At 44.4% G+C, this 24443-nt stretch overlaps 1 protein-coding gene across 4 annotated transcripts in view; it reads right to left on the bottom strand.

Moving 5' to 3' along the window:
- MSANTD3 (Myb/SANT DNA binding domain containing 3) overlaps window positions 1-23410 on the bottom strand; it is a 32002-nt gene extending 8592 nt beyond the window's left edge. The window contains exons 1-3 of one of the 4 annotated variants that reach the window (XM_081573084.1): window positions 23345-23410; window positions 23120-23187; window positions 1092-1542 (exon numbers count right to left, since the gene is read on the bottom strand). In XM_081573084.1, coding sequence (XP_081429210.1) covers window positions 1092-1509 — 418 coding nt within the window. In that variant the 5' untranslated portion in view covers window positions 1510-1542; window positions 23120-23187; window positions 23345-23410. Of the gene's footprint in view, window positions 1-1091; window positions 1543-15937; window positions 16243-23119; window positions 23188-23270 lie in introns of those variants that run through there. The other 3 variants (XM_081573077.1, XM_081573094.1, XM_081573104.1) reach the window with 3 other exon arrangements.
- Between the last annotated feature and the right edge of the window lie 1033 nt (window positions 23411-24443).

Below are 24443 nucleotides of genomic sequence, written 5' to 3'. Positions count from 1 at the left end.
TATTATCTTTTCCACTCTACATGAATAACATTCTTGGTTTTAAACAGTTTCTTGCGACTTTTAATTAACCAGTCCCTCAGAGCTTCAGTTTACTCTCGGGACACTGATAAGTGAATTTCTCATCCTGCAAGCCAAGAGTTGGATTTTTCCAGGCAAATCCTTGCTGTCTGGGTCCTTGGAGGGCCTTATGAGCAGCCTTCTGGCCTTCCCAGAAATCTTCCTCTGCATCAAGGTATATTTTCTGCAAACTGCCATGAATCTTTACATAAACTGATCTTTCCTATCTTAAAAGAGGCAGAAATTACTGACACTTTGTCTATATGCATTCTAACCGCCCCCCCTTGCCTGGAGACATTCAATAGACCCTTAATTCCAACTTTTTAAAGCCATGACCCACTACTGTTCCAGTCTTGATTATATGACATTCTTTTACTTGCCTAAGAATTATGTATGACATATTTTTCTCTTCTCAAAAAAGTATATTAAAACTAAAATGAATTTTTTCCAGAATTTCTCATGTTTCCTGGAGTGCACAAACCAAAACTATAGATCACAATATTATAATAGGTAGAAATGCTAGTTTTTAACTTGGGTGACTCCTGAATGGGTGTTTGGTGTATCAGTCTCTACTTTTGGTTAACTTTGAAATAGTTCACTTTCTTAACATGGCCTTTGGAGGAACTTAATGTGGTGCTTTGCACACAACAGGTCCTCAAAAACTACTTTTTGAAAGATAAAAAATATGATTGACTGAATGAGTATAAATCCTCAAAGTCTCTTTAATATATAAGATAGACTGAGATAAGCAACTAAGGTACTTCATTCATAACTATATTGATGCAGCCCCTTATTTTTCCCTCTTAGGTGATAACAGTGATTACTGAGACCTCTCTAAGAGATAGCACAAGGAGAGAAGAGCTTCTGTTTTTATGGACAACATGACTTGAATGTCCTATCTAATCCAGAAATTCTGAATTAAGAAAGTCAAGTCTGATATGAAAGTTATTTTTTTTTCTAAGCTCCATGGAAATGAAGGACTTGAACACTGCAATGTCAAACGAGAAGGTGCAAGCGGGCGGTACTCACGCTACCTTGGGCGGCAGCCTCAGCGTGGTACTCGGGCTCCTCCTCAGGAGGGCTCTGCAGGAAGTACAGCTGCTCAGGCAGCATGCTGGCAATCTTCTCCTTCCCCAGGACGTGGGTGCTCAGAAGCGGGCTGACGCTGCGCTTCACTTTCTCTCTCCTCTCGTGGGCCATAATCTTTTTGGTCCGAGCCTTGATGTTCTCCCAGCACTTCTTCAGCTGTTTGAAATCCCGCAGCGACACGCTGGGCTGGGAGTTGTACTCGTGGGCGAGCGCCTGCCAGGTGCGCTGCTTGAGGGCAATAGTTCGCGCATCGCTTTTCTTACATTCCAGCACATACTTGTACTTTTCTACTAACGCCAGCAGGATGCTCTTTTCCAATTCTGAGAAGTATTTGGCAGGTTTTATGATTTCGTTGTTTTGCATTTTCCACTGTGTTTCTCCTGGCTGTTAGCTATCCTGGAACAGGAAGTTTGAAACAATCATTATCAACTCCAGCTATAAGGGCATCAGCTAATCACTCAAGCTCCATCCCTGAACTTGATTCCCTTGTCTGAAATATGGCACTGCCCCCCCTCTTTAATACTGAGTTGTGATATTCTCAAGAAAACATTCAGAAGTTTACCAGAAACGGGGTTTTTACTTAAGAATAGATTTTAAAGTGAGGGTTCCCTGGTGCCTCAGACGGTAAAGAATCTATCTGCCTGCAATGCAGAAGAAGCGGGTTCAATCCCTAGGTCAGGGGGATCCCCTGGAGAAGGGAATGGCTACCCACTCCAGTAGAGCCTTTGCTGCACCTCTTGGCTATTTTCTAATTACCTGGTTATTGTGTTTAGTCGTGTCTGACTCTTTTCCACCCCATGGACTGTAGCCCACCAGGCTCCTCTGTCCTTGGGATTCTCCAGGCAAGAATACTGGAGTGGATTGCCATTTCCTTCTCCAGGGGATCTTGCCTGCCCAGGGGTCAAACTCACATCTCCTGCTTGGCAGGCAGGTTCTTTACCTCTGAGCCACCAATGAAACTTGATTATGTGGTGCATGCATGTGTGTTTAGTCGCTTCAGTCGTGTCCGACTCTTTTCGACCCCATGGACGTTAGCCCACCAGGCTCTTCTGTCCGTGGGATTCTCTAGACAAGAATACTGGAGTGGGTTGCCATGCCCTCCTCCAGGGGATCTTCCCAACCCAGGGATCGAACCCGCATCTCCTGTGTCTCCTGCATTGCAGGTGGATTTTTTACCGTTGAGCCACTGAGGAAGCCCCTATGTGGTACAGAACAGCCCCAAAAAAGAAAAGCTGAACATATATGTGGAACTCTATTGTATTAATTTGTTTCTCCTAAACATTAAGGAACTGATAATTCCTCAAATTCATGTTAGGCACCTTTTGAACTAAACAGGTCTCTCAAAGTTTTGTTATAGCTGAAGATAAGAGAAGGCACTGAGTGACCTAATATAACAGATAATATAAATACTACCAAGATTTTAGAATCATCCAGAAATCACCCCAGAAGATCTGACATTTCCATCACTATGTTTGTGGCTGCAGATAGGTCCATGCTCTTAGAGGAACCTCAGTTTCTTTATCTTTAAAATGAGGACTTGGAGTCTGTGATCCTTAAGCTCTAAGGGCCACTTTTAAAAGTGTACAGTTCCACGTAAATAATTAATATAATGTCAGAGGTGTAAGGGCCTGAACGCTTTAAAGATTGAGTCCAATGCCCCTCTTTTTTTTTTCCTGGACATTTCATACAAATGGAATAATCCGTGAGTTGCTTCTTTCACTTTGCATAATGTTTTCAAGGTCTGTGTACATTGTGGCGCATAAGAGTACTTCATTCTTTGTTATTGCCAAAGGATAGTTCATTTTATAGATATAGCACAGTCTATATCCTTTACCAATTAATGAATTTTTATTTCATTTATTTTTGGCCATGCTGCACGGCACTGGTGCTAGCTGTAAAGAATCCACCTGCCAATGCAGGAGACGTAGAGATGCAAGTTCAATCCCTGGGTCAGGAAGATCCCCTGGAGGAGGGCATGACAACGCACTCCAGTAGTCTTGCCTGGAGAATCCCACGGACAGAGGAGCCTGGCAGGCTACAGTCCATCAGGTCACAAAGAGTCGGACACAACTTAGCACACATGCCCTTATCATTATTAGAATCTATATACCATAGATTAGCATATTAAAAAGCAGAGACATTACTTTGCCAACAAAGGTCCGTCTAGTCAAAGCTATGGTTTTTCCAGTAGTCATGTATGGATGTGAGAGCTGGACTATAAAGAAAGCTGAGCACCGAAGAATTGATGCTTTTGAACTGTGGTGTTGGAGAAGATTCTTGCGAGTCCCTTGGACTGCAAGGAGATCCAACCAGTCCATCCTAAAGGAGATCAGTCCTGGGTGTTCATTGGAAGGTCTGAAGCTGAAACTCCAATACTTTGGCCACCTGATGCAAAGAGCTGACTCATTTGAAAAGACCCTGATGCTGGGAAAGATTGAGGGCAGGAGGAGAAGGGGACGACAGAGGATGAGATGGTTGGATGGCATCACCGACTCAATGGACATGAGTTTGGGTGGGCTCTGGGAGTTGGTGTTGGACAGGGAGGCCTGGCATGCTGTGATTCATGGGGTCGCAAAGAGTCGGACATGACTGAGTGACTGAACTGAACTGAACCACAGATTTTTATATTTTTAATAAATGTAAAAATATGTTATACCTTATACATTTAAAAAAAAATTGTACATATGTAACATACATAGTGAAATGATTACTACAATCAAGCTAAAGAACATATCTCCTCACATAGTTACCTTCTATGTGTGTGATGAGAGCACCTAAAATCTAGTCTCTCATCATATTTCCAATATTCAATACAGCATTATTAGCTATAGTCTCATTCCTGTACCTTAGATCTCTAGATTGATTCATCCCACATAACTGCACCTTGTACCCCCTTAACCAACATCTCCCCATTTCCTCCACTCCCAACTCCAGTCCCTGGTACACACTGTTCTACTCTCTGCCTCTGTGAGTTCCAATCACCGGGTATTCTTAGTATCATTTCACAATTATCTCTTACTCAACTATGACTCCCTAGGTCATCTTGCCATCCTCCCCAGCGCTCAGCCAGCATCTTTCACACAATAGATGCTTAATAAATGTCTTATTCCACCAAACCTATGTGTTTTATGACCACACACTCTCCCACATCTTTTATTCACAGAAAACTTCCTACAAAATTAATCTCCCAGATTCATCATGGCAAGAATGTCACTAAGCAACAGAGAATGCAGCAATAAAGCAAGCAGTGCATTGTCCTCTTTGTGGAAAGGGCTGATATGCCTCGTCCTCTTTATGTTCTTCAAGCCTCTGACTTTTCAGAATAACAGACAAGTATTAAGATGCTGACAATGCAGTCCATTTAAAACTGACCAACCCGCTACGAAAAGAAATAGAAACTAACTTGAAAGGAGCCCCACTGGTCAAAAATGGGACATCTGAATAAGAGTGATGGGTACACTAAGATTCATCAAATTATTCTCTTGATCTTCATATTTGAAAAGTTCCATAGTTAGGGTGGAGGGGAAAGACTGTGGCTTTTAAGTTTTAATACACTGACTTAAACTCATGCCATTATACAAGTCAGCTCTTCACATACTATGCCTAGGGAGGGGTTACTGTAGTTTTTTACTTTTTTAAAAAATATTTATTTGGCTGGGTTGGGTCTTAGTTGCGGTTCAGGAAATCCCCATTGCGTCATGCAGGATAGACTCTCTAGTTGTGGTATGCGGGCTTAGTTGCTCTGAGGCATGTGGGATCTTAGTTCCCAGACTAGGAACTGAACCCACATTCCCTGCATCACAAGACAGATTCTTAACAATGGACCACCAGGGAAGTCCCAACTGCAGTTGTAAATAACTGAAATCTGTGAGACCTGAGTGTGGAGGGGACCTGGGCAGATCAGAGAACCTATAAATAGAAGCCAAGGAAATGTGGACTTAACATGAGGGCAACAGAACCTGGTCGGGGTTTCCCACCATGTACCACTTCCTCCCAAAAGTTAAGGTCAGTGTGATCAGTGTCTCCAGATACAAAGTGCCTGCCCTCACATTCATTATGAACACATCCACACCAAAAATCTAGAGCTTTAGACAGGCCAGAGGCGGTTTGGCCCTCAGGTCCTGGGCAAAGAGAAATGCTGTTGTTTAGTTGCTAAGTCGTGTCTGACTCTTTGCAATCCCATGGACTGTAGCTTGCCAGGCTCCTCTGTCCATGGGAGGAGAATTTATCTCTGGAGACAAGTCCTGAACCCCTAAATTACCAGGCCTATGCTTCAGCCACGTGGCTCTAATATTCCTATGATGATCCAATTTAGACTCCGTCTTCCCCAGAGGCCCAAAATTAATTTTCCCTTTCATCAATACTCTTATTTCCTATAAAGAAGCATTCCCAAACTGAAATTTATTAATAACACACACTCCTTACAATATACCTCTTCCTATAGTATCTCTATCTACCAAGATGTCTATGTTCAATTTTATGTTCTATGGTTTATGTTTTATGTTCTATAGTTTTTATTATGAAATCAATAGGTATACCGAATGTTCTTAACTTACACACCACACTATATGAAGCCCACCCCAACTCTTCTGCCCCCAGATGTCTACCTTCCCCCATGCCCCACTCTTTTTAAGAATCACTGCTATGAGGATTGGGAATCTGATTCCCAAATGAAAAAGGGATTGTTTGCTATTTCGTTCTATTCAAAGTAATAATATCTTATACACAATATATATTTTCTTTCTAAATAAACCTCTTTTCCTATCCTTGATTACTTCTTCAAGATAAATTCCCAGGAGAAGAACAGTTGCCAAAAAAGATAAAAAACACTGAAGACTTGTTCCATCACTACCTGTCCTTCAGAAATGGTGTACCAACTGATATTCCCAGTTCATTGACGTCTGCTGTTAACATTTTTTAAAAATCTGTGCCAATTGTGGAGGTGAAAAATATGTCTTTTCATTGTTTAGTGATATATGAATTGGAGCTCCCAAGCAAATAGGCCACACTCTGCCTAACAAAGTCCCTGTGATACTTAGTGGAATTGAAACTACAGGGAATTAGTTCCAAGCACCTTAATAATTCCGCTTCACAATGTGTGCAGTACCACTAACTGCCACCAAGTGGTGGTGGGCTGGTGGGGAGTCTCAATTCACAAAGGATCTTAACCTAAGTGTGGCCAGCTTGGTCTCTAATAAGAGCAGTAATAACAATAGCAGATAACTGTTATTGAGGCTATACTGTAGGCATGACACTATAATAACTGCTTAATATGCACTATATCATTTGATCCTCCCCAAAATAGCCCCTGAGAGCATCATTTGTTACACTGCTGAAACAAAAAAACTGTGAAAGTACCAGAAGAAATTATACAACTCTCTCAAAAGCAAATATTCAGAATTACCAACACCTGGGGACCATTAATAGCCTATTAACTAAACTGTTATTTAATTACTAGCTAAGTAAATCAAAAGTTACCAATTTACTTTGCCTAATTTTGTAGAACAGCAGGCCTCCCTTAGCCATGTGGTTGCATCCTGCCAGGCTATAAAAGGATTCTAGTATGAGACAGCGTACCCCAAAAGTCCCCTATGGACTCCCCAACAGCCTTCTGAAGTGGGCTGTACATCCCCACTAACCAATTATTATTCCTATATCCCAGATCAGAAAAATGAGGCTCAGTAACTTGCCTGTGGTCACACAAATAGTAAGTAGCAGAATCAGGATTTAAACCCAGGTCTGACTCCCTGCCCAGGCTGCTCTCTGCTCTACTTAGCCCACTTCTTTCAGACCTGGCGACAGCCTCTAGTGCCCCTGCTCGAATTACTTGTCAGTCAGCAATCTGACAGCAGGGAAAGGTCCTAGGGTAGAGCAGCCTAGGAGCTGCGCCTGCTTCTGTCCATCTCCATTTGTTGGCTCCTCCCCTCCCCTTTTCTTTCAAACCTAGGGTCCCCAGTCCCCCACCCCCACCCAGGCGCACTGCTCTCACTCTAACCAGGGTACTGCAATAATTTCCACTGTTGACCTGCTAAGAATGTGTGTTTGAGAAGTAACTGTAGCAATAATATGGAGCTTTAAAATGGTCAAGCCGCAGGGAAACTGGATGCTGACATTGTGCTGGAGCACCTGACTGACAGTCCTAAGTAAACAAACACTTCCCAGAGAAAGAGATGTCCAGGCAAAGCTTATTAGTAGAACCTTGGAGAATAGAAAACACCTTCTAGCTTAAAACTGCTCAAGAATGTCCATAACTGGTTACATATGACAACATAACAAGCCTCTGCTGCATCAACTTTTATTAGAAACTGCCCCCGGCTCTACTCAGTATGGATCATCTTTTCAGTCTGTTGTTCCGCTAGACAGAGTGCAGATGCATGGTTGTAGGACAACAAGCAGCCCAGAGACCCTCACATGTGGGCCCTCAGCAAAATTTAACGAATCAATGTCTTTTGATATAGACATAAAACTGCCTACCAGGCACAGAATGAGTATCATATGTGATAAAATAATCAGTATACCAAAAGCTGCATTAAAGTAAAAATATGGTCAGATAAAATAGCAAAATCCAAATACGATGGAAATTCCTCTTAGGTTAAGCAAAGACCCATAGACAGAACTAAATAAAATAGCAGGATTTCAATTCTATAAAAGAACAAAGAGGAATAATCAGCACAATTCCCAAAACAACACTGACTAAACCACCAGAAGATTATAATAAGTACATTTAACATCCACCTTAAAAATCCATCTGTTAGGGGACTAAATGTTTTTATTCTACCCATCTCCCTAAAAAAACTTATCTGTTGCAACCTTAACCCTCACAGTAACTTATTTGGAGACAGGCTCTAAGGAAGTAATTAAGATCGAATGAGAAACCTGCATTCAGGTCAAGAAGCAACAGTTAGAACTGAACATGGAACAACAAATGGACTGGTTCAAAATTGGGAAAGGAGTGCACCAAGGCTGTATATTGTCACCCTGTTTATTTAATTCATATGCAGAGTACATCATGTGAAATGCTGGGCTGGATGAAAAATCACAAGCTGGAATCAACACTGCCAGGAGAAATATCAATAACCTCAGATACGCAAATGGTTCCATCCTTATGGCAGAAATCGAAGAGGAACTAAAGAGCCTTTTAATGAAGGTGAAAGGAAAGTGAAAAAGCTGGCTTAAAACTCAACATTCAAAAAATGAAGAACATGGCATCCAGTCCATCAGTTCATGGCATACAGATGGAGAAACAATGGAAACAGTGTCAGATTTTAATTGGGGGAGCTCCAAAATCACTGCAGATGATGACTGCAGCCATGAAATTAAAAGATGCTTGCTCTTTGGAAGAAAAGCTATGACAAACCTAAGCAGTGTATTAAAAAGCAGAGACATTACTTTGCCAACAAAGGTCTATCTAGTCAAAGCTATGGTTTTTCCAGTAGTCATGTATGCATGTGAGAGCTGGACCATAAAGAAGGCTGAGCGCTAAAGAACTGATGCTTTCAAACTGTGGTGTTGGACAAGACTCCTGAGAGTCCCTGGAACTGCAAGGAGATCAAGCCAGTCAATCCTAAAGAAAATCAGTCCTGAATATTCATTGGAAGGACTGATGCTGAAGCTGAAGCTCCAATGTTTTGGCCACCTGATGGGAAGAGTAGACTCATTAGAAGAGACCTTGATGCTGGGAAAGATAGAAGGCAGGAGGAGAAGGGGAAGACAGAGGACGAGATGACTGGATGGCATCACTGACTCAATGGACAGGAGTTTGAGCAAGCTCCAGGAGATGGTGAGGGACAGGGAAGCCTGGAATGCTGCAGTCCATTGGGTCCCAAAGAGTTGGACTGAGTGACTGAACAACAAGATGGAATGAAGTCATAAGGGTGGAGTCCTGGCTCAAGAAGATTAGTGACCTAATAAGAAAAGACAAGAGAGCTCTTGTTACCTGCCTCCCCAACCACCACCAACCCCTAGGTTACAAAGAGGTCGTGTGAGTACACAGAGATGGCAGCCACCTACAAGCCAAGAGAAAAGGCCTCAGAATGAAACCTACTTTACTGGCACCCTGATCTTGGACTTCCTAAGCTTCCAGAACTGTAAGAAATAAACTTTTGTTGTTTAAGCTCCCCCCACCCACCAGTCTGTGGTATTTTATTATGGCAGGCCAAGATGACTAATACCCCATCCAATAATATTCTAAGTTCACCAAGGATGAAACAAAGTCCTAAAATTTGGGCAAAGACTAGAGAAAGTTGGCCAGATTTGATCTCTACTGCCCTTTGTAGGAACCATGACCAAAAATTGTGACACTGAGACTTCAGACAGATGTTAGGATACGAACTACTGCTCTTTAAGCGAAGTGAAGACACTGGATGTAGAAAACCTGGGCTCAAATCTTAACTTTAGCACTCACTTAGCGGTGTGACCCTGGGCAAGTCAATTAACCTCATGCTTCATCTGTAGTAAGAGTTAATACCCCCTACTCTGCCTTAGTCCCTCTATATGACTGTCCTGCAATGGGAGTCAAGAAGCACAGACTAGATCTTCAATAAATTTTAGTTCTTTCCACTCCTCTCATCCATACTGAAACTGCTTCCAAAAGTAAAATAGTGGTCTAAATACAACGTACACCCAAATACTTATTGGCTCTTCTATTCACTGGCAAAAAAAAAACACCTCAACAGATACGTAATGAATTCCTGCCAAAGGCTCAGTACTGTCCTAGAATATGTGCAAGATACAAAGACAAGCTGAACCACAGAGCCTGGAGGAGCACTGGCCTGCAGAAACTGATAACCAAAAGGACAGGCACACTGAAGCTGAGACCATAACTCAGGACAAAGCACCCTGGGCATTCAGAAGAGGGAAGAGGTTAATTTGCACTCTTCATGAACAAGAGGACATTTGAGCTAGATCTTTTAAGAATGTATAGGATATGAACAGAGAGCGCTGAAGGAGATCATGCAGATAAATAATTGATAAGGGCCTGGATTCTGAGTGGTGGCGAGTTAATGGAAAGGAGGCGGTGCGTGCCAGGGGCTGTTTCACAGGGGCTGTTTCAAAGTGAGAAATGACCAGGATGTGTGTGTGTCTACACTAGGGTGGGGGATCAAGAAAAAGCAGTGGCAAAGAGAATGCATGAGGATTAAATAAGCACCTGCGTATGCAGGCATTGGAGGGGGGAGGGGTATGTCTTAAGATTCAGGAGATAACAAAACAAAAAAAAGATTCAGGAGATCACGGTCCAATGAGGACGCAACACAACACAGTGTACTGTGGATGCACTGGTGACAAGATAGTGTGATAAGCACAGAGAAAGAAATGTGCCCAGGGATGTGACTCCAAGATTGGGGAGGACCTAGAATAAGGACCTTAACTCCCATCAGAACAGACTGGAATCAGAACTGCCATTAGAACAAAGCAGGGCAACTTTGGAGAGAAGCAAAGTATACAGAATCGGCAAGTGAGCTGCAGGAAATGTGGCAGCCAATTTCCTGAAGGGGGTCCTGGCCACAGGTTATGGATGATCAGTCTGCTCTAAAGAGTAGAAAGGCTATTTCCTATACTGGTCTATTGACTGTCTCCTCTCTCAGCATCTCCCCCAAACAATCTTTTTTAGGTAACAACATCGATCCTAACATGTTAAACTCACAAGGGACTTCAATCCAATCTTCTCACCTTACAGATGAGGAAACTGAGTCTCAGAGCAAACTACAGGGGTTCCTAGAGACAGAGGAGGGGCTAAAAGTGAAGCTTCGTTATTTGTTTTCAACCCCTCCCCCCATATCTCTTCTCTGGAACCCTCTCACCATCAAGATGCCCTTTGGCTAGGTACCCTCAAGCCTTCCCCATTACCCCAACTGAAAACTTGAGGCCACTGCCCTCAACTCTGACACTCACTCTGTGCCATCAGGCAAGTCCCTTTCCTCCTGTTGATTCCTCATCTCTAAATTATAAAACTACCATGCATGTTCTCTAAAGCCCCATCCAGTGCTGTAGTCCACACTAACAATGCTGTTACAATGGTTTTTCTGCAACCTAATTTGCATGGTCCTTTGCCAAAGGCGCATAGATGGCATTTTCTGATTATTTATGAGGCTAGTGGGGCTACTAGCCAAAGAAAGAGAACATTGCAACAGAATAGAGCGAACTCAGCACTTTAGGGGAGGTTAGCCCAGGTTTAACTCTGTAGGTTATTTCTAAGTGAAATGTCTAAAGCAAGTGATGGACCCCTCCCTCACTACTGTAGCCCAAGCTCCTTGAAGAGCACCTGGTATACGGCAGGGAAATAAATATAGGGGAAATATACGTTGAAACTAACTGCTCGCCATTTTCACTTTCTTTAACTAATTATATCTAGATGTTCCACTATCTTAAATTTCTCCTTTTATCAAGGATTTATCCTAACAAAAGTCATTTCATGGCTTCATCTTATAAATACTGTTGTACAGTATGCCAAATTTCTTTAATGTATTTTATTTTTGGTTGCACTGGGTCTTTGTTGCTGTGCGAAGGCTTCTCTAGTTGGAGTAAGCAGGGCCTACTGTCTAGTTGCGGTGCACAGGCTTCTCATTGCAGTGGCTTCTCTTGTTGCAGAGTATGGGCTCTAGGCTCATGGGCTTCAGTAGTTGCTGCACAGGGTCTCATTAGTTGTGGCTCTCAGGCCCTAGAGCACGCTAGATTCAGTAGTTACGGCTCATTAGTTGCAGCTCACGGGCTCTAGAGCACAGGCTCAGTAGTTCTGGCACACAGGCTTTAGTGGCCCACAGCATGTGGGATCTTCCCGGACCAGGGATCAAACCTGTGTCCCCTGCATTGGCAGGTGGATTCTTATCCATTGTACCACCAGGGAAATCCCTGTATGTCAAATTTTTAAGAGCCTTGCTAGAACTATGATGCCCTCCTGATTTCACCTGATGCAGTGCATGCTCAGTCACTCAGTCACGTCTGACTCTTTGCGACCCCATGGACTCCAAACTGCCAGGCTCCTCCGCCCATGGGATTTCCTAGGCAAGAATACTGGAGTGGGCTGCCATTTCCTCCTCCATCTGTCACAGCGGCTAAGAGTAATCAGACATTCTTATTCCCGTGCACACCTTGCCATGTACCTGCTCTCATGTGTTCAGACCTGTCTACACAGGATGGCCACTCACCTGTGCCCTCTCCACTTTCTTTCTTTCCTTAAGAAGGTTTTCTAGTCTATACCCAGCACTACCTCCTCTTCTCCTTCACCACCCACTAGGTGGCCAAGTAACTGGGAAGTGTTTATTTTTACCATCTGTGTCTAAGTGTGACTGTGAGCAGAACCAGCCTTGTGTTTAAGGCAAGAGGCTCCCACCTCCCGTCCCCCACCCCGCTCACAGTTCCCTCTGCCAACCAGGGGAAGGTTCTTCAAGGTCCTGACCCCCCTTCTCCTCTCCCCCACAGCTCCATCCCAAACCATCTCCCCACACTGTCCCAGTCTCCCTGAAATTCCCTTGGGATCATTATTCAAGTACCCTCCACAGAAAGTGCTTTTACAAAATGAAGGTCCCCTCATGTAGGTGTTCCCACTCCAGCTTGCTTCTCATCTGAGGACAATCTCCTCTTCAGCAACACTCACCACGTTAGCAACAACAGCTCTCAAGTTGCAGGGCCCAGGGTCCCACATGTTTACCTTTTCCTTCAGCCTCAGAATTACTCTGTACTAGTCTATCCACAGCCTCAGGGGATCCCCTATCCACGTATGAGCTCCTGTAGCTTGGAACTATATTTTATTTTTATCTTGAGCACATAGCTGACTCTTGGTGTTTGGTCACAAGAAAGTAGGGATGTCAGGAAGAACCTCTCTCCAGCCCCATCCTCTCCCCTCAACACCACATACTTTTCCAGTTGTCTCCTGACCACCTCCATCCAGCTGTCCATTATGGGTACCTCAGGAATTTCCCAAAGCGAATGAATTATTCATTCCCAAACCTCCGATTTCTGATGATTTCAGCCACGTTAACTCAGCTGAAAGCAGAAACCTCAGTGTGCTCTTCAATCCCACGGAGCCACTCATCAAGACCTACTTCACATTTTACCTCTATATCTCTTCTCTCCGCTCCCATCCTCACTGCCTGTGTCCACGGTCAGCCCTAGTCTCCCAAAAGGATCTCCCAAACTTCCGGCCCCTCAAGGAATCTTCCTAAAACACAGTGATGATGCCACAGTCCTGCATGTAGACCTCTGGTGATCAAGTCCAAACTGCTCACAAGGTATCCAAGGCTTTTCCAGATCTGCCCCTGATTACAGTGGCCCCCCTCACACACCCTTTCCCTGTATGTTTCAACCCAGCCAGATCAAACTCACCTTCATGCCCTTGAACTTGTTGTGTTCTCATGCCTCTCGACATGGGGCTTCCTCTGGCTGGAATCCTTTACCTCAAAGTCCACCAAGGGCTTATCTTCATCCCTCAAGGTCCAACTCACATGAAATTTTTGTGAAGACTTCCTTAACTAACACCCGGGCTATTATGTTGATTTTATTTATAATAGCTTCCTCCTAAAATGAGTTTGAGGCAGCTTAACAAGTATGTACACACTGCAACTAGGTTGTGTGTTTTTTTTTGTTTTTTTTTAAGAGAGAGAATATCAGGGCAAAGACAAGACAAAAGTAAAAAAAGATAGAAATTAAGAGTTGGTGTTGCATTCAAAACCTCTATGATAACATCTCATCTTGTTAAATCTTGTTAAAGAGGTAGTTAGCCCTGAGTGTTCTATCCAGAATGAATGAGTTACTCTCCTGTGAGCTCACTGCCAGTTGTAGATAACTGCACTTCCCTTATTTTCTTTAATTTGCTCATTGTGTCCGTCTCCGTCACTAGGCTGGGAAATTCCTAAGGGAAATACATAATTTCTGACTCATCTCTGGATCCCCAGCATGAAGCATATGACTCAGCATAAGACTGGTGCTCAGGTGACAAGAGTTAAATAAATGTCACCGTGGACAGGGGAAAAGGTCCTAGTGCTTGCTGAGCTCCCTACCTGGCATTTGAAAAAACATTATTTAATCCTTGCAAAAAAATTACATGGCTGAGCAATGGCAGACCTAGAACTCAAACCTCCCATTATCTGTCTCTCCAAAGCACCTGCTCTTTTTACTGGGCACAGGGCTCCTACCTTCACTATGCGCGCAAACACCCTGTCCTTCAAGACTGGTTTTCAAACAACCCTTCTCCAAGAAGCTTTTCCTGCTCACTCAGGAGAAAAATCAGCCTGAGTCGAACCCCGACCTTCCACAACACTCAAGGAAGATGCAGTCACAAGCTGGGAGAAGAGGGGTACCTTCTGGGGACTCGAGCGCTAGGGGGCTAGGTGGGTATCCGCACATGGTGTTGTGGGGGCTCAGTGTGCCTTCTACCCCCTGCCCCAGGGTACAGCGCCTGGCCCTTCCTGCCTTTCTCTTCCTTCTTCAGGGTCCAGAATCTTTCCAGTTCTCCCCATTCCAAACTGAACCCCCAAATAATCTCCTCAGGCCCACTGCTTATCCAACCAAGGGAGCTGTATTCAAACACACTCCTTCATTACATCAATTAGGTCTTTGTATTTTAAGCATCTTACCAATCTTTAGGCTTGGTGAGCATCCCCATCTCTTCAAACATATTAAAAGAATTTAAAGAATCACGAGAAGGGACCATGGCACTTTAGGAGGCCCTGTCATCCGGCTCTCAACCCATCTGAATACTTATGGGGTGGCCTGGGAGTAAGAAGAGACAATCCCCTGATCCTGCCCATGGATCTTTCCCCCACCCCTCCCCCTTCCCTCCTTCCAGACAGGATGCCTGGTCTCTAAGGGCAAGATGAAATCTTGGTGCAGAAAAATGCTGGGGTGGTGGTCACAGGTCCCTCTCTTCACCCAGGGCTTCAGAATTCTCCATTTCCTCCTAGTCTGCCCCTTGTCTCTCTCTGGCCCCAAACTCCCAGAGCAGTCCTCAGTCCTAACTCTGGAACTATGTTTTTGAATTAATACTCAACAATTTCCTTGGTAACACAACTGACTTATCTGACACTGAAATGAACGCCCCTGGCCCTGATATTATCCTACCTCCCTGTTTTAAATGTGTAATAAATATATCCCACAACTGCTCTCCTGACATTGCAGGGACATCTGTAACCTTAAATGTGACCATGCCTAAGAAACACCCAATTTCCTTAATCAGAATAGAGAGGCTAAATTCTTCTCTATTTCCTACTCCTAAATAAAGATTACTAGTGCAATTTACAGTAGCTACATCACAGCGCCAGCATGATGATTTAATTAGATAACTCATGCCAACTGTTTGGTACCCAGGCCTGGTATGTAGAAAGTGCTCAATATGTATGATCATTTGCGTACCTCATCTCTCACAATAGCACCTGCGGGGAGGCATCACACCACGCACTCTCCGCCACCATCCATCCCCCCCATCCAGCCCTCATTTACAGGAGCTGCAGCCAGGGCTCGAGTAAAGGCGCTTTCCCAAGGTCAGGCGGGCACCGCTGTGATGCTCGGCGCTCGGCCCCTGAATGAGGGACCCCCTCCCCTCACACCTCTGTAAGGGACACAAGGGGTCTTAAAGAAGACAAGTATGCAAAAGCGCGAGCACAGTGCCCGGCATACTGTGGGGACACCGGGATGGGGAGACGCCGGCACTGAGGGTCATCAGGTTTCTCCCCCACACCCGCCTCCAAGCCGCTCCTCTGCCCTCGGAGTCCAGAGTCCCCAGACCCCGGGGACGTCGCTGAATCTCCCCGAGGTCCGCGCCCTGGGGCTTTGTACGCCGCAGGCCGTTCCCACTCACCGAGTCCCATCGCGGCGCGCGGAGGTGGCCGTAGGGCCTGCGGGGCAGGGGTCGTGGCGTCTGGGCCGGAAGCGCGCCCTGCCGGCCCTGCGGCCCCCGCACGCCTGGCCCGCGCCCCCGCCCCGCTGCGACCCGCCCGCCTGGGGAGCCTCCTACCTGCAGCGGCGGCGCAGCGGCCGCGGCGATCGGGGGAGGGGCCGGCGAGATGCGAGCGCGGGCGGCCTCGACTCCTCTCGCAGGCTGGGCGGCCGGGAGGGCCGCAGGCTCCGGAGCGCCGGGCGGCGGCGGCGCGCCCCCGGCCGGCCAGGCCCCGCCGCGCGCGCAGCGGCCACAAAGCCCGGGAGCCGCCGCCCCCTCGCGGGCCGCCCACCGCCTGCGGGTCCGCAGGCGCCGAGGAGGGCGGGAGCGCGGCCCCGCGCAGTCCCCACCTCCCCGAGACGCGGTCGCCGACCTCCCCCGAGGTTCGGGGCGGGGCGCAGGGGGTCTCCCGCCTACCCACCCCTCTCCCTCCTGCCAGACATCCTTGTGGTGATTGAGTTCTGCCTTCCCACCTTGACGGACGAGCTCCTGAAGGGCCTGAAAAACTGTTTCATTTCCATGAACAACAAAAGAATGCATTTGTCGCCAGGGACTTGGCGGCCATGGACAGGAATGGGCTCAGTCCATGCCCCCGGTCTGACAAAGGCCCCCTTTTCTTTCGGAACACTCTGCTACTGAAGTAGCCAACCCTCCTTTGCTGGGTTCATCGCGGAGTTTTGCTTTATTTTTTAATTTGCGGGATGGGTCTCCCCCTAGGCTGTGCGCTCCGGGGGCAGAGACTGTTCCCTCTGCAGCCCAAACCTGGTTCAGACGCTGGGTGCTGAGTAAGTGGGGATTTATGCACGAACGAATGAATGCACAACAAACGCAACTGTAGGACAAGGCACCTTTTATCGTGCCCCCGCAAGGATGGAGGCTAGCTGTTTCTTTTGCCTTGTATCCGCTGGGAAAATTCCAAGCTCCGAAGGGTGGAGAGGACTGAACTTTCTCCTGTTGTTCTTATTAGAGTGAAATACACATAACATAAAAATAACTTTAAAGTCAACAATCCAGTGGCATTTATGACAATGCAGTGTAAAGCAACCACACCATCTCTATCTAGTTCTGAAACAGATTCATCGCCCCAAAAGGGAACCCCCTTCCCTACACATTAAGCAGTCACTCCCTATCCCTTGGTCTCCTCAACTCAGAGTAACCACTAATTTATTTTTTCTCTCTCAGTTTGGCTGTTCTGGACATTCCACATCAATGAAATCATATAACAGGTAGTCTTTTGTGCCTGGCTTCTTTCACTTAGCATGATGTTTTCAAGCTTCACCCTCCTTGTAGCGTGTGTCCTACTTCATTTCTTTCTATGGCTAAATAATATTCCATCGTATATATACCACAGTGTGTTTATACATGTATCTATTGAGGGATGTTTGTGTTATTTCCACCCTCTGTGAATAGTGCTGCTCTGAATGTGCCTATATAAATGTATTTGTCTATGTTTTCAGTTCTTTGGGAGTGGGATTGCAGGGTCATATGGTAATTCTGTTTAACTTTATGAGGAACTGCCAAAAAAAATTCCCATAGTAGCTAGATGAATGATTTTCCGTTCCCACCAGCAATATATGCAATGTATGAGGGTTCCAAATTTGCCATTACCTCACCAACAGTTGCTATTTTTTTTTTTAATTCCTTGGATATATGTGAGGCTATCCCCACCCTCCTAGCTCCCATGACCCACAGAGTCACCTTGCTCAGAGATGAGAGGCTGAGCCAGGTCTTTTGACTGCAAAGAAACACCCAAACACTTCTAGGGTTCAGAAGCACTAATAAAAATAAAGACCCTTACTATAATGTAGAGGTATACCGCTCCCTGTTCATTATTTTAACAATAATCTGTCAGGTGTCCAAGTAGATCTGAAATTGTCCAGAGAATTTAGAAACTAAGACCACTTCTAGGGAGATGCTATCTGGAAACAAACTGTTTGACATCTGCCTCACTGGAACTCAAGGCAGTACAGTATAGTTCAGATACTGAAATCTCAGAACTTCTGAAGTATGTTGATAGCTGATGACAATAATGTACCAAGATTTTTTAAACTGAGACTCCCCTGGAAAATTTTGTCATTGTTGAGTCACTAAGTCATGTCTGATTCTTTGAGATTCCATGGGTTGTAGCAGGCCAGGCTTCCCTGTCCTTCACTATCTCCCACAGTTTGCTCAAACTCATGTCTATTGAATCAGTGATGCCATCCAACCATCTCATCCTCTGTTGCCTCTTCTCTTCATACCCTCAATCTTTCCCAGCATCAGGGTCTCTTCCAGTGAGTTGACTCTTTGCATCAGGTGGCCAAAGTATGGGAGCTTCAGCTTCAGCATCAGTCCTTCCAATGAATATTCTGGGTTGATTTCCTTTAGGATTGACTGTTTTGATCTCCTTGTTGTCCAAGGGACTCTCAAGAGTCTTCTCCAGCACCACAATTTGAAAGCATTAATTCTTCAGTGCCCAGCCTTCTTTATGGTCCAATTCTCACATCTGTACATGACTCCAGGAAAAACCATAGCTTTGACTAAATGGACCTTTGTCGGTAAAGTGATGTCTCTGGTTTCTAATACGTTGTCTAGGTTTGTCATAGCTTTTCTTCCAAGCAGCAAGCATCTTTTAATTTCATGGCTGCAGTCATCATCCGCAGTGATTTTGGAGCCCAAGAAAATAAAGTCTGCCACTGTTTCCACTTTTCCCCCATCTGTTGGCTATGAAGTGACGGGACTGGATGCCATGATCTTCATTTTTTGAATGCTGAGCTTTAAGCCACTCTTCTCTTTCACTTTCATCAAGAGGCTCTTTAGTTCCTCTTTGCTTTCTGCCATTAGGGTGGTGTCATCTGCATATCTTAGGTTGTTGATATTTCTCCTGGCAATCTGGATTTCAACTTGTGATTCGTCCAGCCAGACATTTCACATGATGTACTCTGCAGCAGAATAGATTAAGAAGAGGTGGCAAGGATACACAGAACTAGACCAAAAAGGGTCTTAATAACCTGGATAACCATGATGGTGTGGTCACTCAAGTAGAGCCAGACATCCTGGAATGTGAAGTCAAGTGGGCCTTAAGAAGCATTACTACAAACAAAACTAGTGCAAGTGATGGAATTCCAGCTGAACTATTTCAAATCCTAAAAGATGATGCTGTTAAAGTGCTCCATTCAATATGCCAACAAATTTGGAAAACTCAGCAGTGGCCACAGGACTGGAAAAGGTCAGTTTTCATTCAAATCCCAAAGAAAGACAAGGCTAAAGAATGTTCAAACCAAGAACTTCCAGATGTACAAGCTGGATTTAGAAAAGGCGGACGAACTAGAGATCCAACATCAGCTGGATCATAGAAAAAGCTGGAGAATTCCAGAAAAACATCTACTTCTGCTTCATTGACTACAGGAAATCCTTCAACTGTGTGGTTCACAACAAACTGTGGAAAATTCTTCAAGAGATAGGAACATCAGCTCACCTTACCTGCCTCCTGAGAAACGTGTATACAGGTCAAGAGCATACAGTTAGAAATGCACGTGGGACAACAGACTGGTTCAAAATTGGGCAAAGAGTATGTCAAGGCTGTATGTTGTCATCCTGCTTATTTAACTTTTATGCAGATTACATCATGTGACATGCCTGGTTGGCTGAATCACAAGTTGAAATCCAGATTGCCAGGAGAAATATCAACAACCTAAGATATGCAGATGACACCACCCTAATGGCAGAAAGCAAAGAGGAACTAAAGAGCCTCTTGATGAAAGTGAAAGAGAAGAGTGGCTTAAAGCTCAACATTCAAAAAACAAAGATCATGGCATCCAGTCCCATTACTTCGTAGCCAACAGATGGGGAAAAAGTGGAAACAGTGGCAGACTTTATTTTCTTGGGCTCCAAAATCACTGCAGATGATGACTGCAGCCATGAAATTAAAAGATGCTTGCTGCTTGGAAGAAAAGCTATGACAAGCCTAGACAATGTATTAGAAACCAGAGACATCACTTTACCGACAAAGGTCCATTTAGTCAAAGCTATGGTTTTTCCTGGAGTCATGTACAGATGTGAGAATTGGACCATAAAGAAGGCTGGGCACTGAAGAATTAATGCTTTCAAATTGTGGTGCTGGAGAAGACTCTTGAGAGTCCCTTGGACAACAAGGAGATCAAAACAGTCAATCCTAAAGGAAATCAACCCAGAATATTCATTGGAAGGACTGATGCTGAAGCTGAAGCTCCCATACTTTGGCCACATGATGCAAAGAGCCAACTCACTGGAAGAGACCCTGATGCTGGGAAAGATTGAGGGTATGAAGAAAAGGGGGCAACAGAGGATGGATGTCATTGCTGACTCAATGAACATGAGTTTGAGCAAACTGTGGGAGATAGTGAAGGACTGGAAAGCCTGGTGTGCTGCAGTCTATGGGGTCATGAATAGTTGGACATGACTGAGCACCTGAACAACAACAACAGATTGGAGGGGCCAGAAGCTTTAGAATTTTTAAAAATGTGGTTCTAGGAATCAAGAGAAATACTATTTGCGCATATGGAAAAGGAGGAATGAAAAAGAGTTTACTGAAGCACTACTGTAAAAAAAGTGAAGACTTAACATCTATTGATACAAAAATGATTAAACTATGGAATAGCCACAGTGTAGAAAATCATATTTCACTGACTTCAGGACATCATGAATGATAGACACCATTATTTAATGTATCATTAAAAAAGAAAAAAAGTGCTCCTAATTAAACTATGACAAAAAAGTTTTCTTAACACTTATAATTTTTATTTTATATGTATTCAAAAAGCCACATGAAACTTAAGACATGAATTTTTAATTCCATGTCATCCTCATGCATACATTAAAACAAAAGTATTCATCAAATAAATTGATTAAAACATATATAAATCTTCTTCTTGGAGCTGGAACCTTCTGAGTCATATGTAGACTCAGAATCATTAATATTCCAGGCTGCTAACATCCATTCTGCAAGTTCTGAAGCATATCCAGTAGGCAATGACAATTACATCACTACTACTGCCTAGATGATGGCAAGTGTAAGATGCATACCAATTTCAGAGATAACAACATATGAATGAAAGAGTATGCCTTAGAATAATGAAAAAAGGGTATTATGCAGCAGCTAAAGGAGCCAAGGAAATTTCATACAGGCCACCTTGGAAAGTATTAATTCATTCATACTGCCAAGGAAAATTAGCAAGTTGCCAAAAATATATAGTGTGAGTTTATTTTCAGAAAAGCAAAACCCACCTCTATATTTCTGCAGCAGGCACTGAAAACTTGTTTAGCCCAAAGATATTCACCCCTCACTTGTACTATGTCGTTCCATACTTTGTTGTTGTTCAATCGCTAAGTCGTGTCCAACTCTTTGCATCCCTTGGACTGTAGCACATCAGGCTTCCCTGCCCTTCACTATCTCCCAGAGTTTGCTCAAACTCAAATCCAGAGTCGGTGATGCTGTCCAAGCATCTCATCCTCTGTTGTCCCTTCTCCTCCTGCCCTCAATCTTTCCTAGCATCAGGGTCTTTTCCAATGAGTTCGCTCTTTGCATCAGGTGACCAAAGTGTTGGAGCTTCAGCATCAGTCCTTCCAATGACTATTCAGGGTTGATTTCCTTTAGGATTGACTGGTTTGATCTCCTTGCTGTCCAAAGGACTCTCAGGAGTCTATATTTTAGATGCTTAAAAAGTAAATTATTAATATTTCCCTAGATTCCCTTGTCTTACTTTTTTTTTCTTTTTTGGCCACTCAGCATTCAGAGATCTTAGTTTCCCCACCAGGGATGGAACCCCATGCTCCCTACAGTGGAAACAGGGAGTTTTAACTACTTGACCACCAAGGGAAGTACCTCCAGACTCCCTTGTTGATAGAAGGGTCATGTGATACAGTCTGGCCAATGAGTTGTAGGCAGATGTTCCAGTTGGCTTCCTTTCCTGAATTAAAATATAAAACTTCACAAGATAGATTTTGTCCTTTCCTGTCCAATATATGGACTCAGTTTTAGAGAAGCAGCAGTCACCTTGTGACCATGAGGACAAACATGTGGATGGTGAAACCAAGACAGAGTCTGCTGGCTCTACACTAACTGCCCTTGGGTTTCCTTTCAAATGAGACGAATAAACTGCTTTCTTTTGCTGGTTATTCAGTTGGCAGAATAAAGTCCTAACTGCTACAAATCAGTGTAGAGATAGATTTTTAATTATCAGAGCAAAATGCACACTAAATTGATGAGTGAAGGTGGAAACAGATTTGGGAGGGGCACTTTCCCTTCATTTTTAGTTTTTGAATTTTTTACAACATAAAGGTATTCACATATTACCCATTTAGCTAAAAAAAATTATTCCTGTAAGATTCATGTCAGAAATGAAATGAACTCTGACAAGAAAGGCTCTTAAAACGGGGCAGCATCTCAGGCTGAGGTAAATGACTAAACGAAAGAAAGTTTTTCCACTGAGCTATCAGTTTACTCTTCATTTAAAAAAGTTAATTTGGCTTGATTTATTCATTCTTAGAGAGTGCAGACTGCTTCATAGTGAGTACCAGTTCCTTTTCTAAAGGCTCACAAACTACTTCTTTTTTTTTAGGCAGTACTGCTTGGCTTGTGGGATCTTAGTTCCCCCATAAGGAATCAAACCTACAGCCTCAGCAGTGAAAGCGTGGCATCCTAACCACTGCACCACCAGGAAATTCTCCTCACAAACTACCTTTGATACGATCCATCCTGGGTTTGTATTGGTGCTCAGTAAAACTGATTATTAGAGTCCCTTTTTCAAGATCTACTTTTTTCTCCTTTTTAAAATCAGAATATTTTCCAATCTCTAATTTCCTGTTACTTCTCAGGTTCTCTGATATTTTCCAAAGATTACCAGCATAACAACTGCATACAAAAGATTCTGGCACACAAAAAAACACATTATGATGATACTTAATGCTACGAACATTGATGATAGTAATAGCACTTACCACTTACCGGGCGTTTCTGACAAACATTGTGCCAAGCACTTTACACACACTGTCTGATGTCATCTTCACAAAAGTCCTGTGAAGCCCACAACTATTACCAGGTCCACTTTACAGAGGCAGACACTGAAGCTCGGGTAGGTAACTTACCCAAAGCCACACAGGCACGCGGTGTCAGAACACTGGGACCTCCAAAGCATCACCTCTTGAACACCGAGCTTAATTGAAAAAAAGGCAAAATCAGTAACAATGTAAACTCACCAACAGATTGTCTTTGTGTACCCTGCAAACACCCACTAACCTGCCCCATCTCCACTCTCCCGGCGGAGCCAGAGCTGACCGCCATCCCGAACCTTTCCGTATTTTCCTTATCACCTCAGTCTAAGCGCCTCAGGCTCCGCCCCTCCCCGGACCGTTGCACCTTCTGCGCAAGCGCACTGTGGCCCGTTACTTGCCCACGGCTCCGCGCGTCCCCGAGAGCTACGGACCCGAGCAGAGGGAGCGCCCCGAGCGGGGCCGCGCCCAGAGGTGGGCGGGGCCTCCATGTAACTGGCGGAGACACGCGACCCCAGGACTTGCGGAACCAATGGCGGGGATTATAAGGATTCTACTCGCTCGGGAGTTGCCACAAGAAGTTTCCATTGCACAAGTATTTCATCCACCCATCTATTTAGTCCAGAAATATGTGTTAGTGGCTACTGAGTGCGGATATCTAGTTAGCATGAAGAATGTGCTCACAGGGCTCCCCAGCTTGAATAGATACTTGAGAACGTGCGGGAGCGGGGTTCCTTGAGCCTCACCCCCCCAACCCCCAAAACAGGAGAATTCCTGTACTGCAGGAGGAAAAGAAGGCCCAGGTGAAGGGTTCAGATCTGCACCTACCTGGGAAATAGATCTCGCTTGTCTCTAGGCTTGTCATTCCATGCTCTTCTCTTCTCCTAGTCGCTTGTACTTATCCCATCCGCCCTTATGTCAGAGTCCTGTCAATTCTGCTTTCTAGAAGCGTACACAACACTCTAGCGGGGTTAGAGCACTGCAGCATGATACAGATGAGGAATGGGGGCACTCAAAGGAGGAGTAAATACCTAAGGATGAGTCTGTAGAAGGCAGACGATTAATCTTCATGCTGGTTAATCCTCACTGTGGTCCAAAGGAGCTGGATAATGATAGAACCAGTGTTCAAAATACTTGAGAAGTGTGGGCCCTCCCTCAGGGAGCTCACGATGTTTCAAGAAAAAGAGGAGCGGAAAGTGGAATAAAAGAAATAAAGAGGTGGAAACAGGAGGGTGTGCTATTTACTAGGAGAAAACTAAACAAATAATGAATATAATTTTGTTTGCTTGCTTAGTTGTATTTTTGCGCTATTTTATTGCATTCCTATTTTCTCCAAAGTTGAGTCATTTCTTGAACCTGGAACAAACGGTGTTATTTTTGCATAAGTTCTTCTTTCCTCAAGGTCTGTCTCATGTCATTC

This window comes from Giraffa tippelskirchi, chromosome 1 (genome assembly GCF_054371585.1).
Source record: "Giraffa tippelskirchi isolate mGirTip1 chromosome 1, T2T-mGirTip1v1.2.pri, whole genome shotgun sequence".
NCBI lineage: Eukaryota > Metazoa > Chordata > Mammalia > Artiodactyla > Giraffidae > Giraffa > Giraffa tippelskirchi.
Note: the sequence above shows the minus strand (reverse complement) of the source record. Positions and strands in the feature narration are given on the sequence as shown.